The 17,593-nt window shown below is 30.8% G+C and overlaps 6 protein-coding genes across 6 annotated transcripts; 2 read left to right on the forward strand and 4 right to left on the reverse strand.

Moving 5' to 3' along the window:
* Positions 1–163: 163 nt before the first annotated feature.
* Positions 164–1,838, reverse strand: Tsp_10964 (conserved hypothetical protein; the record flags this gene model as incomplete). The annotated part of the gene is made up of 2 exons (XM_003380939.1): positions 1,653–1,838; positions 164–271 (listed from the first exon to the last, which is right to left on the reverse strand). Coding segments are annotated over exons 1-2 (294 nt in total), but the record flags the coding sequence as incomplete, so codon positions are not given.
* A 1,930-nt stretch (positions 1,839–3,768) lies between these two features.
* Positions 3,769–4,993, reverse strand: Tsp_10965 (DNA-directed RNA polymerase III subunit polypeptide). The gene is made up of 6 exons (XM_003380940.1): positions 4,986–4,993; positions 4,502–4,640; positions 4,356–4,452; positions 4,205–4,291; positions 3,982–4,098; positions 3,769–3,929 (listed from the first exon to the last, which is right to left on the reverse strand). Exons 1-6 carry the CDS (start codon positions 4,991–4,993, stop codon positions 3,769–3,771), a joined length of 609 nt encoding a protein of 202 aa, XP_003380988.1.
* A 1,086-nt stretch (positions 4,994–6,079) lies between these two features.
* On the forward strand, positions 6,080–9,099 carry Tsp_10966 (zinc finger protein). The gene is given in 8 exon segments (XM_003380941.1): positions 6,080–6,140; positions 6,164–6,188; positions 6,205–6,665; positions 7,594–7,962; positions 8,029–8,271; positions 8,355–8,498; positions 8,559–8,849; positions 9,005–9,099. The coding sequence occupies 8 exon segments, from the start codon at positions 6,080–6,082 to the stop codon at positions 9,097–9,099; spliced, it is 1,689 nt and encodes a 562-aa protein (XP_003380989.1).
* A 333-nt stretch (positions 9,100–9,432) lies between these two features.
* On the reverse strand, positions 9,433–10,990 carry Tsp_10967 (hypothetical protein). Its single transcript, XM_003380942.1, has 2 exons — positions 10,384–10,990; positions 9,433–9,737 (listed from the first exon to the last, which is right to left on the reverse strand). The coding sequence occupies exons 1-2, from the start codon at positions 10,988–10,990 to the stop codon at positions 9,433–9,435; spliced, it is 912 nt and encodes a 303-aa protein (XP_003380990.1).
* A 980-nt stretch (positions 10,991–11,970) lies between these two features.
* Tsp_10968 (biotin/lipoate A/B protein ligase family protein) lies at positions 11,971–12,262 on the reverse strand. The gene is made up of 3 exons (XM_003380943.1): positions 12,230–12,262; positions 12,122–12,189; positions 11,971–12,010 (listed from the first exon to the last, which is right to left on the reverse strand). The coding sequence occupies exons 1-3, from the start codon at positions 12,260–12,262 to the stop codon at positions 11,971–11,973; spliced, it is 141 nt and encodes a 46-aa protein (XP_003380991.1).
* A 1,817-nt stretch (positions 12,263–14,079) lies between these two features.
* On the forward strand, positions 14,080–15,810 carry Tsp_10969 (conserved hypothetical protein). Its single transcript, XM_003380944.1, has 5 exons — positions 14,080–14,282; positions 14,335–14,679; positions 15,236–15,442; positions 15,507–15,724; positions 15,761–15,810. Exons 1-5 carry the CDS (start codon positions 14,080–14,082, stop codon positions 15,808–15,810), a joined length of 1,023 nt encoding a protein of 340 aa, XP_003380992.1.
* Positions 15,811–17,593: the final 1,783 nt, after the last annotated feature.

The raw sequence follows: 17,593 nt of genomic DNA on the forward strand, positions 1-17,593 counted from the left end.
TTTTCTTGAATTAGTGTAATAAATGTACATGTTAGTTTGTAATATGTAGGTTAAAAGTATTTCCGTATTGCATTTCAAATGATGATTGTTTATAAAATGATGCAATTATGTCATTTCATTATTAATAACAATGCCATAATGGATGAATAAATGTATAATTTACCTTTTTCATGAAATGTGGTGATGATGATAATAATATAAAGAATAAAGTTGATAACAAGTAGTGTAAAATATATTTCGTGGTCAGTGGAAGGACAGAAGTACAGGTTAGCTGAAAAATCAATTGTAAAATTTGTTTTGGCAGTAGTTATATATATATATATATATATATATTGTTCAGAGAAAAGTAAACTTTTCCTTCAACTTGATCACAAAGCTTTATTGGTGAAGCAAATGAATCGAGGATAGAAGCTGACCCGCAGAACGGCAGCCAGCATCACCACCACCAACTAGCATGATGACTTCTGTTCACACTGAATAACAACAACTTCGGCAAGTCTAATAAAATTTGGTCAACGTCGTTGCTTATATATATATATATATATATATATATATGTATATATGTGTTCAGTTGACTTAGCGGCAATACGTGACCAGTATATTGCGTCAGCATTTAAAGCTAGCCCCGGTCATTTAATGTTGTTGTTCAATGACCATTTCAATACTTTGCAATCTTCCATTCTTCAATCAATACATGCTAATTGACAATAGTAAGTGAAAATACACGACCAAGCAACATGTAAAACAGAATAGAACAATTTTTTCTTTATTATATATACTTTGAAATGTAATTCATTCATCATATTTTCATAACAACAATGCTGTATACATATTATATGTATTTGTAGGATTTTTTTTTCGTTTTATTAATTTCATTTTTTCACAAGTACAACTTAGAAGGGACACGATTTTCAACTAAAATAGAATAACAAACGAAATTTCACACTTGTTAATTTTATCATAGAACGTTGGTGATGATGGTGACGAAATAGATTTACAAAAAAAGAAAAAGAAAATTATTCACATCCACTGACGTCATGATGTAATTTTTGTTGGAAGAAGAGTAGAACAGAAAGGAAAGAAAAAAGAATACAACATCCAAAAATTGACGTACACTTGAAGCTGTGGTCAGATCGAAATATTAGCTAGTTAAACGAATAGACAGGGGCGAGGCTTAAAACTTCCGCTGCGGATTTGGACGAATTGGCCAGATCGATTCTCAACGGTCAAGCGGCCATCTCCTGACGATTCTGCCAATTACATCCACTGCACACATGCACACACAATTGATAAACGAACGCTTAGAATAATAGTCATGGAAAAACTGACTTGCCGAATTTTCACTTTCACTTACTATTACTTTCTATTCACTTTGCTGAATTTTCAGATTTTATCAATTTCAACATTTGCCAATTCTGTTGCAAAATTATTGCACAGGCAAAGTTAATCAATTTTGCAAATAACAAAGACAAAAAAGCAACAACACCACCAGCAAAGGCTTTTATGAAAATTTCTTATTCATCTGTTTTTCCTACTTTCATCTTTTCGTTTAATTTGAAATTTATACCTCGTATATGCTCCATTGTTGTTTCTATTTTGCTAACGTTATGCTTGGATTTTATTGTTCAACTCTTACCTGCGATTTTTTATACCGTTTGCGTTTGTTCAATTAAGAATTGGCCTGTTTCAAATGAGCGCAGTTGATTGCTGTTTGAAGCAGAATATTCAATCAATGCGCGCACAAATCGAGCCAAATTCAAATTAATGCTCTCATCAAAACGAGAAACTCCAATTCTTTTGAGCTTCGACGACGTAAAATTTCGACCGAGCATCGTCATCTTCGAAATAATAATTTAATAAAATAAGGTAACTGAAAATAGCAAAAACAAAGCATAATGAAACTGCATAATTACGCATGCATATATTTTTTCTTAAATTTCCATCATCTACTAACTTAAAAAAAACTTGCAAATCAGCTACTATCAACTAATCAAAATTTAAATAACAATCATTGATTAACGGAAGATTATTTATTATCAATTAATGATAAAATATCTTTATTTTGTATGCCTTTTAAAGAGTCAGATGAAAACTGGCTTTGCTTTGCAAACTTACATGCAAATAGTAATAATGAAAAGTTAAAGTCTTCCTTACTGAGCATAAAAATTTTATTAAAAACAGTCACATTTAAAATAAAAACTTAAAAAAGGAACATAACCTTCATTAAATTTTTTTTTGATAAGTATTAACCGCCTTCCATAAAATAGTACCTGTGCGTCACTATTTACTATAGGCAATCATAAGTAAATAAATATAATTAATTCGTGGGGCTGCAGTTCATATTATATTCTTCTTGCAACGTATAGCCTAAAATCATTTTTGACTTTATTGAACAAATGGCATCAGCTCATCGTCCGATAGACAAATTTGGAAAAGCTATTTTGCCGTATATTTATATATGGCTTTTGTTGTTATTTCATTCGTTGACTAAATGGGTGTTTAGACCATTTTTATCTTTCACGTCCGTCATTTTAGTAAGTTTATGCTTTCATTTGTAACTCATTAAAATATTTCATTTTGAAGTTGTCATTTTTAAGCTTCCGGTATTCTCTCTAATGGGTTTTGGTGTAAGTGTAGACAAAATGTTTTATGGTTAAAATATTCTGAGTATTCTGATGTTTACAAAGCATTTGTAGGCCTATTTTGTGCATTTATTAATTTATGACGTCCGAAAGTTGAGAGACCGTCCCACTGAAGCAGAAAAGTTATTTAAAGTAAGGTTTTTCGCATCAGGTTTTCACAAATCTAAATAAATATGATTTTATTAGGAAGTTGAAGATGCTAAAATTGGTTTGAAAGCATTCGGAGTGGATATTGACACATAATTCACTTTTCTCTCAGCATTTATATTATTCTTTTCATCATTTAATTGTGCTTTACATTTTTGTACGATTGAAATAATTGTTACTTTTACTTTCTTCCGATTTTTATGTTATTTTTCTTTGTTTCAGTTACAGCTTTAAACAAATCGTTATTCCATTCGTTTTTTCTATTAAATATAAAAGTATATGTATTAATTTACCAATTATTACATATAAATAAATAATGTCTAGTTTTTAATTTTACGTAAGACCACTCACTAGATGTCCAAGAAATGAATGTCAATACGATATATTTCGGTGATAATTTCATTATGAATAGTAAGTGTAAACTGCAGTACTCTTTCACTCCAAGCATTCAGAACGTAATTTGTACTAAAAATTTGCAAAATACTGTTTATAGGAAATGGCATTTATTGTCTTATATTTGAATATTTTAGTTCTGTTAATTTTTTAAATACGGTAATATGAAAAAAAACTTTAGGTTATGATGAATTGAAAAAGATTATTTTACTTGTAAAGTGTGATGCAGTTATATTTTAAAGATTTTAATTGTTAAAATTTAATATTTTGCTTGCTACAGTCAAAATATTTTTGCGTAAGTTGTTTACAGCTGAATTTTTATTATTGAAAACTGTAATAATTCACGTTTAAAATCTGTATTTTTACTTTTTCTTATTGCTTCTAATATTTTTTATTGTAGTTAGTGAAAGCTTTTTTCAATTATTACTATATTTTCATTTACACGTTGTTATATAATAAGAAATTCACCGCAGAAAAAATTCTTTCTTTCGCAAAAGGACCAATATTTTTATTGGAACGACTTGTAAATGCAATGAAAAGTTAATGTAAAACATCTGATAGAGTTATGGAACATAAATTTTTGTCTTTATGAAGCATTCCACCAAGAGATGCAGCCTAAGCCAGTATCGTTCATTGCTCCGTATATTTCATAACATTTTTGATTTGTGTTCTCTTGACTATCATCGCTGACCTGAGTTGGAATATCTTTAAAAACTTCATCAATTACTCGAAACCGAACTTTGCTACCTGAAATTTTTATAAATAAAATAATATTTGTCATGAATGATAAAAGACAGACCTGGTTCCAAAAACAACTCAGCGAAACCATCATCAACTTCATATTGCCAAGACCATATTTGCTCATTTTGTAAAAATTTAGATGGCTGTGGTAAATATTCCCTTGGGATAAATATATCTTCAAAAAATGTCATTGTAACTAAATTAAAACTTGTTCAGCAATTTACATTCGGATGCTGTTTACACAAGCAGTAAAACGAAATGCAAAAATTATCACAACTTACCACTTACGCCGGTACTGTCGCATTTTGAAATTTCGCCTTTCAATACTTCTCCAATATTAGGATGAAAAACGATCATGTTCCACGTTACTGATAAAACCAAATATTTTGCAATTTCTTTCAATGCAAAGAGAAGACGAATGAAAAGATTTACCTTCAGTATGCGCTCCGCCATCACCAGGTAATGTAATGCTGTCTCCAATTTCTTCAATACTGTGCACACAAACGCCCAAGCCATAGTTTAGGATAACCTAAATGTAAATAATTAAATTTGAAAAATACGCTCATCCTATTTATTACCTTATTGATAAACATTTCACCTATTTTTCTTTCCAAGTATTTAACGACATCTTCACCAAATCGATGTGGAGGAATTCGAATAATTTGACGAAATTTACACAGTTTAAACATTCTACCTAATGTAATCGATATTTTCCGCCTATAAAAAGAAATCAGTTTAATTTTCTTATTGTCCAAAATGTTTCCAGTGCTTCTTTTTGCTGTTTGATGTTCACTTAGTAAACTACTAACTGAAAATGAAATTAACTTCATAAAGTCTCTGCTATCTTTAAAAAAGTCAATGCCAATAACAATCTGTTTATTAAAAAAATTAATTCATAAATTGTTCTTCAATTCGGATCACTACAGTAACACTATTCATTACTGAATTTCATTTTTGTAATTATTGTACATGAAAGAAAAATGTAATGGATATACGAAAGTAAAAACAAAAACAATATTATCAAGCACGCTAGCATTATTTAGCTAAATTTTAAATATTTACTTATGCATTACAGTACCCAAAAATAAAAGTAAGGAGTAATATGTTTATTTAGTATGATATTGGAACACTCAAAATTTTTGAGTAGCTTTTAATTGATAAATTTTATTGAAAACTATCATATTTTAGCTGCAGAAATTTATCATTTCCAAAGTGAAACAGAATCTTATCTGATGAAAGAAACCTTGTCTTACTGTTAAAATTAAATAAGTATGTCATTCTATTATGCATGTATGAAAAGTTTCGTAAATCTTTTGATGAATATATAAAATTTTTATTCAGTTTTTATTTCAAGTGAATATTATATATTTTTAATTTTATAATAAATGTTTTTTGATTTAATTTTGAAATTTAATCAGGAATATTCTGTCCTATAAATTTTACCGTTTACTTTTCAGGGCTTATAAACTATATGAAGATAGCTGAAAATCAAGTAAGTATTAGTGAAAATAGTTGAATTGTGTAATAAATGAAAAAAAAATTTTCTTTTTAAATTCAGTAATGTGCAGTTTAAGAAGCAACAAGTTTTGTTAAGTTTTAATTTTACAAGAGAAAAATCAATTTGTACACTGAAAAAAATTCTTGGTAATAAAAAAATGTACATAAATAATTGTTTAAAGCAGTACATTAGTTGATGAAAAAAAGAAATAATGTGAATTTGTTCGTTGAATAAAGAATTTACCCAGTGTTACTGATAAGGTTAAAGATGATAAGGAATAAAATTAGGTCTAGAATGCAAATTTAATCGAAAACGGTAGAACAAAGCGAGATTATAAAGATAATCTCCATTGCATGCAGCCGTTCAGTGGTCGGTGCTCTCGAATGGTGAATTGTCTGTCTTTTGGCTGCAGTTGCGCAATATAGGGTCGATTATTGCGGCAACGGCAAGCCGATTGTTTGGTTCATCCACAAGCGTTGGTCTGCGCAGTCAAGTTGCTTTCGGTGAAATGGACACCGACTGAATATATCTGCTCAGCTAATGACCCATCGACCGATCGGCAAACGTCTGCGCTTAATTAACGCATATGATGTGAACTGACTCGGGCTTGGGTAATTTTATCCTGTCGCAATGGTCCAATGGTAATGGTCGATCAAGCATGACAAAGTTGGATGACTGGTTCAATTTGGCACACCTGCCTCAGTTCCCACCGGTCACTGGTAAAGTTAATCTGCTTTTGCAGGCAAAGACCGCTTTTGGCTAGCAAAGTAACATAAAATGAAGATCGGATTTGAACTTTCCACCGCCTATACTGATCCGGTGGTCTGGACCAATTTTGAACAACCCGACCAACCAGGTTCGAGAACCAGGATTTAGACTGTCTGATGCTCAGATGATGAGTTGCACTTTTGCTTCTCTACTATTACAGCTCTCCTCCAGCTTGGACGCTACTAACAGCGCTGAATCGAAAAGCAACGTTTCAAAAATCATGCACCAAAATAATAAAAAACCATTAACAACAGAATCGAATTGTTGTTGTCAAGTTTGCGGTGATAAAGCTTCGGGAAAGCATTACGGTGTACCGAGTTGTGACGGTTGTAGAGGATTTTTCAAACGATCCATCCGAAGAAATCTCACTTATCAATGCAAAAGTAACGATGACTGTGTTGTCGACGTGGCAAGACGTAATCAATGCCAAGCATGCCGTCTTAAAAAATGTCTTCAAGTGAAAATGAATCGACATGGTAAGATTATTTTTATTTTCATTTGTTTTTTTAACATTTTCCATTTCATTTGTCAACATTTTCAAATTATATTTCAATTTAATGTAACATCATCAGAAAACAACCTTAATATTGCGTTGTACATTCACTTTAATGTGAAACACTTCTATTCAACAAAGTTCATCATGGATTTTATTTTCTGTTCATCATTAAATTTACTTTAAACGATAAAAAAATGTGTATATTATTGTATGGTAAATTCTATGGGACGTGGAATATTTCATTGCTGTTTAATTTGTTTCAATTGAAACCATTTACGCTCAATGTAAAATTGAATTAATGTCACTTGTATTTAAATTTAAATATGATCAGAAAGAATGTTCATTGGCAAAGGGATTGTAATTTATTGTTATGAATTTTTTTGTTTTGATCTCATATAAAAAAGCTGTTCGTTTATAATAAAGTGAATGCATAAGATCAATTATATGGAAAGCTCATGTTACGTGTGTAAACTTGACCACAGCTGCACTCGGTCTTATTTAATATCAAGTGTGCAGACTATTTGTTTATTTAATAAACAGCGCGACAGATACTAGTTTATTTGAACAATCAATATACTAATTAAACAGTTAAAATCATTTTCAATAATAATTATTTTCAAACACTTAATTGAACATGTTCAATTCCTTTATCGACTTGTTTCAAACTTCAGTTTAACAAATCTGTTACTTTTATTTATTTATGTAAATCATCTACATTTTCAAGTACATATAAATTTGCTTGTTACACTTCACTACTTGTTACATTCATTACAATATATAATATAATCAGGTAGAATTAGTGTGTTTCGTTTTTTTAAAATTATTTTATAAAAAGTTTATTTAAATTGATAATTGTAAATAATATTTATATGATGGAGATGTGATGAAAAAAAGCAGTATATTTTTAGCCGTTCAAAATGAGCGAGTTCCGAAAGAACCACGACGACATTATCGTTGCAGTGATGAATATGCAATTTTCTCTTCTGCTCGTAATAATTTTGCGCAGAGCATGAATATGATTGACGTTTGGCAAGAACGAAATCATCGCTTGTTGGCTGTGACTCCTTCCTCTGTAGGTTGGTGGTGCTGGAGAAATTTCCCTCTGAACTTTGGTTCCAACTTCACCCACGCCGCGTCTTCTTGTTCGCACGTGATGCCGAAAAGTATGCAAATGCAATCTTACAGTATTCCCTACGCCTACCCGAACACTGTAACCCCGTCGCATGTGGTACCGAATTTTACTTTCAACAATCGAATATATTCAAAAGGCAACATCAGTACTGTTTTTATACTTTTGTCATTGTTTTTTTTCTTTGTCATAATTTATAATAATTCCATTCAAGATTATATGACATTTGAAAAATTTGCGCGTAATCTTTTCACACTGTCACCTCGTGAAATGGGCAGCAGCAAAGATCATAATGATACTGTTGGGATTTTGAACATCCTCAAAATATGGTTGCAATCGATTGCCCAATTTTGGCAGTTGCCATTGAAAGATAGGCGTCAATTATTGATGAAATCTTGGCACGAGCTGTTTGTTCTACTGGCGATGCGTCGAGGACAGTTTCAACTAATGCTATCAAGTAAGTGACCAGATTGCTGAATTGAACAAACCTAATGATATATAACGATGTTTTTCTTTTAATAAATGGACACTCTATTGTAGAAGTGAAAACAATAAATTCGACAATGGAGAAAATCAGCCCGGAGGAGAAATTATCGTTGGAACAAGCGGCAAGCATGGTTGAACAGTTGAACATTTCGCCTGAAGAACTTTACTGTTTGTTGGCATTAATTTTATTCAAACCAAGTAAGCATTTCATTTTTGCTTTCATAATTTAAATTTCAAATCAATTATAATAATTTGCAGTGAAATCACTGAGCACAGCGCATCTAGTTCAAACTGCTCAAGAGCAAACGATGATTTTGATGAGTGAACTGACAGCCAGACAACAACAACAACAACAACACCAGCACACAGTTTCATCAGCCGTTGAAAGTGGATCTAATCTGATGATCAGCGTACCTTGTTCTTCTGGTAGACTGCGTTATGCAAGGCTAGCAATGCTTGTTCCAACCATTTCCACGATCACCAGTTCTACGGTGCATTTCATTTTTTTCCCCCAATGTTCACAACATTCAGCCATCGACATCGTAGATCGTCTCCTTTTTCACCAATTTTCTAATATCTCATAATAGCAAAAATTATGATTTATTTAAAGTAAGAAAAATTTATTTTTTATTTTAAAGCAACTTTATTTCACTGTAACACCAAAAAAATATCCCAAATAATAAAAAAGAAATACACATTTGCAGGAACAATAAGCAAAACATCTCAATCATCATCATCACATCAAATGGGAAAATACAGCAGTGCTTTCGTGAATATTTTCAAACAACGAGCTTGCTGAGGCAGGCAAGGTTCAGTTGAGCAAAATCTTAACTTCAGGGCTTTAACAATGTTCAACTCAGATGTGTCTTCCTGTGAGGGTTAAGTGAAACTGGTGAAAGAGATAAACAACATAAGATAAATACCCGATCATTACAACCGGCCATTCAGGGCTGCAATACGTCAGACAAAAATATCAAATTACAAACAGTGCGCTTAGAAATTCGCGACAACCCTCAAGGAAACAGAAAATGCCCTTCAAAAGATGAAGAAATACGTCTTCATGAAAAAAAGTCTTCAACTGAACAAAAATTAGCATAAAAAAGGTATGCATTTTTTTTGTACTTTTTTCACTTTATTCTTCTTGCTTATCCGGCTTGCTTCTTGCTTCCATGTCTTCTTGATTGTCTGCCAACGGTGGTGAGCCAGTATCAGTAACTGCAGTCGATACTGTTTCCATCACAACGCCTTCCGTTGGAACCGATTCTGTTTTTTCTTCATTTTCAACGGCAGACACTTTCTGTGCTTTAGTCGAACTTTTCCCATCTTTTTTCTTTTTCACATCTCGCGCTTTTCCTCGTTTCGACTTTTTCTTCGACACAGACCATTCTTCATCGCCTGATTTTTCAGCGGCATCAATTTCGCTTCCCGATATTGCATCTAAAACCCATTGATCTCTCATACGGGCAGAAAATTTGAAAATTTTCAACATTTACAAAATATATTAGGTTAAAATTGGGCTAGAAATTTTGTCAGCTACGGATGGGCATAACATGAGATGATAATAAGTAAATAGAACAAAAAAACACATTCCAATTCATAGAAAAACATGTTTATACCTGCAAATCATTATTCCTAAGTAAAAATACAAAAAAGTGCAAAACGACTTAATTAACATTTAACGTTATTGAATAGTTGAATCGATTGAATTCTGAAACTTACATTAATTATTATTATTACTTTCAGAAAAATTTACTTCCCCTTATTTCTCTGAGCTTCAAGAATTTCTTCCACCAAACAGAAATCGCTTAAAAGATTCAATTAAACAAAACTGTTATTTTAAGCAGTGAAAGTACCATCATTGAAAAGATAAAAAAAACTTCCTGAACTTTTGCCAAAATACAACAGTGAGCATTACATAAGAAAATAACAGGAAGCACTTCTTTTTCAACGCCTACAAAATGAAACCATTTCTGTGCTAAATTTAACACTTTCACCCATGATGATATCTGTGGGATATTTTTTCATCTTACCAATTAACTAATTAGCTATGGTAGTTTATTATAAATAACAATAAAAAGTGTACCTAAATGAGCTTCCATAAGATTAATTGGAACGCAACGCCTGTTTCTGCCTCCGCGTAAACACTTTTCCAGATGCACAGAAAAACGCAAGTAAGACTTGTATAAACCACACTGTGGACAAATGCAGGAAATAAATTTTGTTGAATTTCCTTTGCGCGATTTCTTTCCAAGTGACTTTGAATCTTCCGCTTTATTCGTTCCACTTGACGCAGTCTGAGTTTCGAGACCGTTCTGAGTTGTGGGTGTAGCTGATGAAGAATCCGAATCCGTAATCATATTAAAAAATATCGAAACTGCTTGTTCATCAATGAGCATGTTCAGAACCGTAAACACTTCGGGACTGTTTGAAAGATCCGTTTCTCTTTCAGTTGATGCATTTTCAGCGGGGGTAGTTTCTTCAGTCTTCTGAGCATCTTCCAAATTGAGCTGAACATCTGAAGAGGATTGGGACATCTCATCGGCCGTTGATCCCAATTCTTCTGTAGCATTGACAGTTGTTTCCACCGTTTCGTTGTTCTCTCCATCGTTCTCACCATTGTTAATCGACAAATCATCCGTATAATCCATATCAATATATTCCAACAAGATCGATGGTTTAGCATCAAACATCTTTACCAAAATTCCGATAAGGAATATGGACAAGTACTATCATAGACAATGTCAGCGCATCGCATTTCACTATAAGCAGAAATAGAAAAGGGTTAAAAAATTAAATAAAATTAAGCGAATTTAAATTAACTTTTCAGCTAAAATTCTAACTTGAAAAAATAGCACAGGTAAACTAGTCAAAGTTCATTTCACAGTACAACTTTACCCAGCATTCATTATCGGATTACAAAATAACTTTAACCACAGCTTACCTATATGCATTCGTATGTATTGGATATAGCCTTATAAAACAATTGAAAGATTTCAGCTGCAGAATTTGGAAACCGAGCAATGTGTGAATGAAAATTGATTGATGAACAAAGCTAAAAAGTGAGAAAAATAAATAATGAAAATCACATAAAAAGTTTCTTGAAAATTTTTTGTTTTCAGATATGAAGTTAAACGTGTGTAGAAAATTCAAAGAAATTCTCCATGCATCTTGATAAATAAGTATTAAAAGTACTGAAACGATTTCTCCTGCATCCGCTATTCGAAATCACACTACATGAAAAGATCTTGTACACGCAAGCATAAACTGAAGCTGAGTTTTCTACATATGTCATAGAACAAAAAATCAAGCAGCATAACACAACCGATCAGTTTATTGCTAAGCCATCTTCCTTCCATAAAATTCATACTGTAAAAAAAATCAGGTACAGACATACTTTTGAAATTCTTCTGTGGAAAATTGTTTAACTTTAATTATTATTTGTTTTTTTTATTAATGTCGTTAATTGTTTTCAATTCAGGTTTTGTTAAATTATATTTGAATTTGAATTTTGTTTAATTTGTGTAAGAAATCTGTATTGGTGCGTAGCATAATTTTTAGTAATTCCACTTGTTGAAATTCATTTATTTGAGTATTCTTTTCAATTAGGGTCTGTCGACTTCTGAGATTTGAGCACCTTTTTGAGTTATTAATACGACTAGATTAGAAACAGTTAATATGGTCCATCTGTTGAAGTATATTGTGAAGCTTTTCTGAAATTAGAAATAAAATATAAAGCGTTGCTATATCTGAACTACAGTTAATTATGAATAAAGATAAGCAAGTACTTGTAATTTTTTCAATGATAAAAATTAAATACTTACAATTCGAAATAGGAACTGATCATCGAGTTTGAAATATATTCATAATTTAGATATTTATTTGATGGTTTCTGAAATTTTATAAGAATCTGAGAATTACTTCAATTTTACCTTAAAATTTAGAAAGTAAAGAGTTATACGCATCTACATATATATTTTTTATACGTGCAGTTTATGCTATTATTACTTGAAATCTGTATGTTTTTTTATTTACTTATTTCTTAGATGTTTTATATTTAAATTCAAATGCAGTGAAAAGTTTTTCAGAAAATTACTTGAAATTTTTAATTATAGTAACACCGGAATTTATAGTTAAATTAATTGTTTTTTTTCACAAATTTCATCGACCGTATTAATTGTTCATAATAAAATATGTTTATTGTTGCATGATTTTTATTTCTGTTTAAATTATTTGTCTTCTAACGTGTTTTGTGTGAAATATATTTGCTGCATGTGATAGTTTTTTGTGTTTTATTACAAAGCAAGAAGAAACTTTTTTTACAAACTTAAATTATTTCATTCCACTGAATAAGCAATGAATACTGCATCAACAGCCCCCTATGTTAGATCATTTATACTGAACATGGTGGTCATAAACATCAACTGTAGAAACATAGAAAAATAATTATTAATATAATTTTCAAAACTAAGATATGTGAAAATCGCATCGAACGCGACAATGGGAGCTTCGCCAACTTTGCGAGGAAATGTTTGATTATCAGCAACAGTTTAGCGATGCAACAAGAAGCATGATATCGATGTTTATTTTAATGTTTATATTTATGTTTATAGATAAATGCAACATTTTTCTGAAATGTTTACAGAAAATGAAAAGAATCTTCTCCAAAATTGATTTCAATTTTCTTATTATCTGCTTGCAATGGAAAGAGGCAAACACGCAAACATGCAAAGGATTTCTAATGAAAAAGGTACATTTTAAGACGCTTTTTTATATAGAAAATTTAATGCATGAATTAGCGAACATAAAATTTGTCACAGTATTGCGATATATTTAACAGAAAGTCAAAAAAAAAAACTTTTTCAACGTTCTAACAGATTTGTAAAAAATTGATAAGAAACATGTTGTTGTTGAAAATTAGGAGATCATACCCCTAAAGCTATTTTTCATTTCTGTTCCAAACAGGTTGCAGGCAGTAAATTTCAGTTTTATTGCAGTGAAATGTACATTTGAGTGTGACAATGTTTAGTCGAATAGCTTTTAAACAGTATAAAATTGTATTTAATAGTTGTGCGATTTTCTGTTTTCATGCGATCCGCACGATGGAGATAACACACTTTAAACAAACATTCAGCAAGATAATTTTTAATCGAATTATACTTCAGATAAATTTCAAAGTATTTAAAAAACACTGTTTTTTTAAATAAATTTACTTGACAATAATTATTTGCTCATTTTAACTTGTTAATGTATGTTGCATTTTAATAGAACAGAAGTGCATTTTTAAGCTTTTGATGAAGACATTACAGTTGAAAATGTACTTTTAAAATTATCGATGAAATAGTGTCATAAAAATAAAATAAAACTAGCATAATTTTTCATCAGTTTTTCATGTAGTACTGTGTAGTGTTGGCTTATTTGTAATAATAAACGATAATGTTTTACCGTAACCAGTTAATTAATGCTAAAATTGCAATACTATTGTTGTATCAAGAAAATGTGAAACAAGAAAAAATTAAACTAGGCGAAAGTGCTGTCACTTACTTTTCTATAAATGTCAAATATTGCTGATAAATTGATAAAATAAAGCTGTTTCGTGGGTGATATTTCACGTTGTTTTTGGCAATGTTACTTTGAAAATCAATTTTCACTGTGGAAACCTGAACATATATATGGGCCAGTGAAATATCGATGACAAGTTGTCCTTAAAATTTAAGTATTTATATACAAAAATTTAATTTTTGCATCACTGTACTTCATTATGCTTCTATCAAATTACAAGATGAACTATCAGTTTTATGTTGCAGTTTTATGCTTGGCATTGTGCACAGAAATTGCCAGTAGCGCGGCAACGCTGGTCTGTGGAAAGGAAATATTCCAATATTTTGAATGCATGACCAGCGAGCTTTCACCACTGGTAAATAATAGTGAATCATCTGAAAAATTCAATACTTTAAGCAAAGATGTTGAACTGTGCTTCACAACGTAAAGTACATACTCATCCGTGTATGTTGCTTTTAAAAGTAATTACTTGTAGAAATGGATGCCAAAAGCCGGAAGCTATACTTCTTACAGAAAAAGAAAAATATACCGATGTCAATGATGATGATGATGATGACGACGCCGATGCAAATGATGATCTTGATGCTGATTTTGAAGAAGTAACCGTGACTAAAGTGGTTCTCAATCCAAAATTGTTTCCAGGAGTAAAAGAACGCACGCCTACTCCTGAAAACGACAAATGCATGGTTTCTGAAGACCAAGAAAGCAACATCATTATGAGTTGTATAAAGAAAACTATTCCTGATTTTATGTATCCAGATGATGACATGCTAATTGATGGTGACTTCTTTTTGGAATCTGTAAAAACACGTTTCAAAAGGTATACTTTTAAAATGTAATTTTGTTAAACTTCATTGTCTAAATTTAATAACTATGAATATTCAAAAAGCTGTATCAAATTGTGAAGTGATAAATTAAACAAATGATTATCAAAAATCAAAAATATTACATCAATTATATATATATTGGTGTAATTTTGATCTGCTGTTCAATTGATTACAGATTTGCATAGATGTTTGGTGTTGCGAATAATGAATTTAAATAGAATTTATATAAAATTTTTTCAATTAACATAAATGGACTATGACTTTATGCATTGTGTTACATTTGGCTAGAATTGCAGAGCTGATTTTAGCAAAAGAAATTATTTTTGTTTGCTGGTTTTATTAAATTGTGGCTTTCATGTGCACGTCAACGTGAACATTACTCTACATATGCCCAGCAAATTGCATTTAATACTTGACGAAAAGGCATTAGTATTTTCTCTAGATTTTATTATAAATATGAAAATTAAAATTATACGAACATTTAAAATATTGTACCAAATGTTCAGAGAAATGCATTTGTTGAATAAATTTTTAAATTATGCATTTTAGGATCTACTTAGAACTCGAAGATGGCGCTAGTTATTACTTGAAAACTATACGAGAAGGAAAGAAATGTCCAGCGCACAAAGCTGGTATTGTTGAAAAATGTGTAAAAGCAGAATTTGAAAAAAGACAACTAAATCCATTTCGAAATGTGCTTGAATTAGAAGAAGACTATGCAATGTGGTGCAAAACAGATAAAAAATGCACTGATTTGTAAATTGCGTGAATTTAATCTTTTGATGTTGAATCCTGAAAAGTTTTCTTATTTTATACTCAGAATGAATAACGAGTGCAAGGAAAAGTTGAAAAAGTTGCCGCAAACCTTCTGCGCTTGTGCAAAAGAAAAATCACCGGAAATTGTTCAACAGTTGAGAAGAACGTATAAAAAGTGTTATGATGCCGATGCGGCTGAGGAACAAGTGAAGAAAATTATAATGCGAAAAACAAAATCAGAATGCGATGAATACAAACGAATTTGGAACTTTTGCAAAAGTGGTTTTTCTTATTAATATAAACATTAAACAGATTTAGATATTGTCCATAATTTACTGCGAATAAATGGAAAAATATGCAGACAGTAAATTCAGGAAAATAGAAAATTTTGTTTTCTGAACAGAAAATTAATATTTCTTATTCTCTTATTACTTGCATTTAATTTTATTACTTAATCTGCAAGAACAACATAAATAAACTTTCCTTCAAAATTTTAATTTTCCATCTGACCGTATTAATCATGTGATGAGCAAGTTCAATTTCACTTAAATAATTAACTACATTTACAACTGCCTGCCGTTAGTTAATAAAGCACACGTTGGAAAACGTATCACTACAAAATAAAAAATTAAACAATTCTAATAAAAAGATGAAATTTTTACAAAAATCCACATATTAAAAATGAAATGTAATATACATATATCTTCAGAAAGTTCCAAACCACTAAAATCGATCTTTAATGCTTCATTATGCAAACATTATGCATGACCGTAATCAAAGTTCATTATCATCAGCAACGGTGCAGTTGTTCGTTTGATTACGTGCCCAGAGGAAACGTCGTAAAATGTTCAGTGAATTTACTATGGCATCAACCATTTGCTGAAGTCCGCTTTAAAAGTAATTTAAAGTAATTCTGTTTTCTACTTGTGTTAGTTAACTTCAAAAAGGGTGCACACTTATTTTGTAAACGTTACGTTTTAATTAAAAATTTAATGTAATTATCATATTTGAAAATTCAGTTTTAAATTTAATGTAACTTTCACTATGTGATAAAGTGCGACCATTTGTTATTTAGCATTCAACATTATTACACATATGAACAATGGAGAAAAAAGAATTTTAAACGCCGTCTACACGGAACAGAAGACGCGCACAACAACAGAATGCAAGAGGTATGTGTGATTTTCTGTCAGTCAGGATTCTGTAATTCGTGGTTGGGGATACAGCGAAAGGGTGAATTTTATTCCATAGTTTAATTAAAATTGGTAAATGTAAGATGTAAATAAGATTTTTCACTGTAAAACGGTATTTTTTGTTTTATACATGAGATGGTATTGAGATTAGGGAAGAATGACTTGATTGTTAGAATTTAATTTTAGCTCATTTAAACCACTTTCAATGCTGCGCGCCTGGTGTCTCTCTATTATAAGCACATCATCTTCTATTGTAGATTGCCTTTTCAATAGTTTAACAAGCATTTACTTGAAAATTTCTCAATTCAAAGCATCTTCTTTGACAGAAATTAGCTTCACATTATCAACGTTGTTATTCGATTTTTTCAAAAATGCGGAGGCGTATTATGACTAAGTGAATATTTATGTTATGGCGTTTATTGCCAGATAGTTTATATTTTGACTGAATTGTCAATGTCAAGGTCATTTTTGAATTTTCAAATGACTGTCATCATTGAAAGTTTAATTTGCCACTCTATATGAATTGCTTTTTCAAATCATTATTTTTTCTCTTATTTTACAACAAGCCAGCATTTCATATAAAATGAGCAAGTATTTCATTTCTTGTATTTATAGTATTTTTAGTATTTGAAATAAACTTGGTAATAATGATGAAATTATTGTTTCCGCAATGAGAGTTATATATTCTCCCAAAAACCGTGTATTAGTTAAGTAAATAAAGCGCAGTGAAAACTGCGCAGTAGTTATATTTATGAGCAGGAAAGAATGAAATAAAAATTTGCATACAGGTTCGTTTGCTTTATTCACATATTACACATCATGATATCTTGACGACATATTGACCCGATTTGATTTTCAACTGAAGACTAACGTACCATACTTATTGACTGATTGATGTTGAATTTTTTTATGACTTTATCATCTTTTCACCATGATCTGCTAAATAACGGAAATTCCT

The sequence above is a fragment of the Trichinella spiralis genome, assembly GCF_000181795.1.
Source record: "Trichinella spiralis strain ISS 195 chromosome Unknown Scfld2, whole genome shotgun sequence".
Lineage (NCBI taxonomy): Eukaryota > Metazoa > Nematoda > Enoplea > Trichinellida > Trichinellidae > Trichinella > Trichinella spiralis.

Excerpts from the sequence above, each read along its gene's own strand:
- Tsp_10965 (XM_003380940.1), bottom strand. Across the intron at positions 4,453-4,501 it reads GTGAAATGTTTATCAATAAG|GTTATCCTAAACTATGGCTT; the intron begins GTAATAAATAGG and ends ATTTACATTTAG. Across the intron at positions 4,099-4,204 it reads CGACAGTACCGGCGTAAGTG|ATATATTTATCCCAAGGGAA; the intron begins GTAAGTTGTGAT and ends CATTTTTTGAAG.
- Tsp_10966 (XM_003380941.1), top strand. The coding sequence starts at position 6,080 with ATGACAAAGTTGGATGACTGGTTCAATTTGGCACACCTGCCTCAGTTC. Across the intron at positions 6,666-7,593 it reads AGTGAAAATGAATCGACATG|CCGTTCAAAATGAGCGAGTT; the intron begins GTAAGATTATTT and ends GTATATTTTTAG. Across the intron at positions 8,272-8,354 it reads GTTTCAACTAATGCTATCAA|AAGTGAAAACAATAAATTCG; the intron begins GTAAGTGACCAG and ends ACTCTATTGTAG.
- Tsp_10967 (XM_003380942.1), bottom strand. The coding sequence starts at position 10,990 with ATGTTTGATGCTAAACCATCGATCTTGTTGGAATATATTGATATGGAT. Across the intron at positions 9,738-10,383 it reads TCTTATGGAAGCTCATTTAG|ATGCAATATCGGGAAGCGAA; the intron begins GTACACTTTTTA and ends AATGGGTTTTAG.
- Tsp_10968 (XM_003380943.1), bottom strand. The coding sequence starts at position 12,262 with ATGCGTATAACTCTTTACTTTCTAAATTTTAAG. Across the intron at positions 12,190-12,229 it reads TTTACTTTCTAAATTTTAAG|AAACCATCAAATAAATATCT; the intron begins GTAAAATTGAAG and ends ATAAAATTTCAG. Across the intron at positions 12,011-12,121 it reads ATCAGTTCCTATTTCGAATT|AAAAGCTTCACAATATACTT; the intron begins GTAAGTATTTAA and ends TTCTAATTTCAG.
- Tsp_10969 (XM_003380944.1), top strand. The coding sequence starts at position 14,080 with ATGAACTATCAGTTTTATGTTGCAGTTTTATGCTTGGCATTGTGCACA. Across the intron at positions 15,443-15,506 it reads GATAAAAAATGCACTGATTT|AATGAATAACGAGTGCAAGG; the intron begins GTAAATTGCGTG and ends TTTTATACTCAG. Across the intron at positions 15,725-15,760 it reads TTGGAACTTTTGCAAAAGTG|ATATTGTCCATAATTTACTG; the intron begins GTTTTTCTTATT and ends AAACAGATTTAG.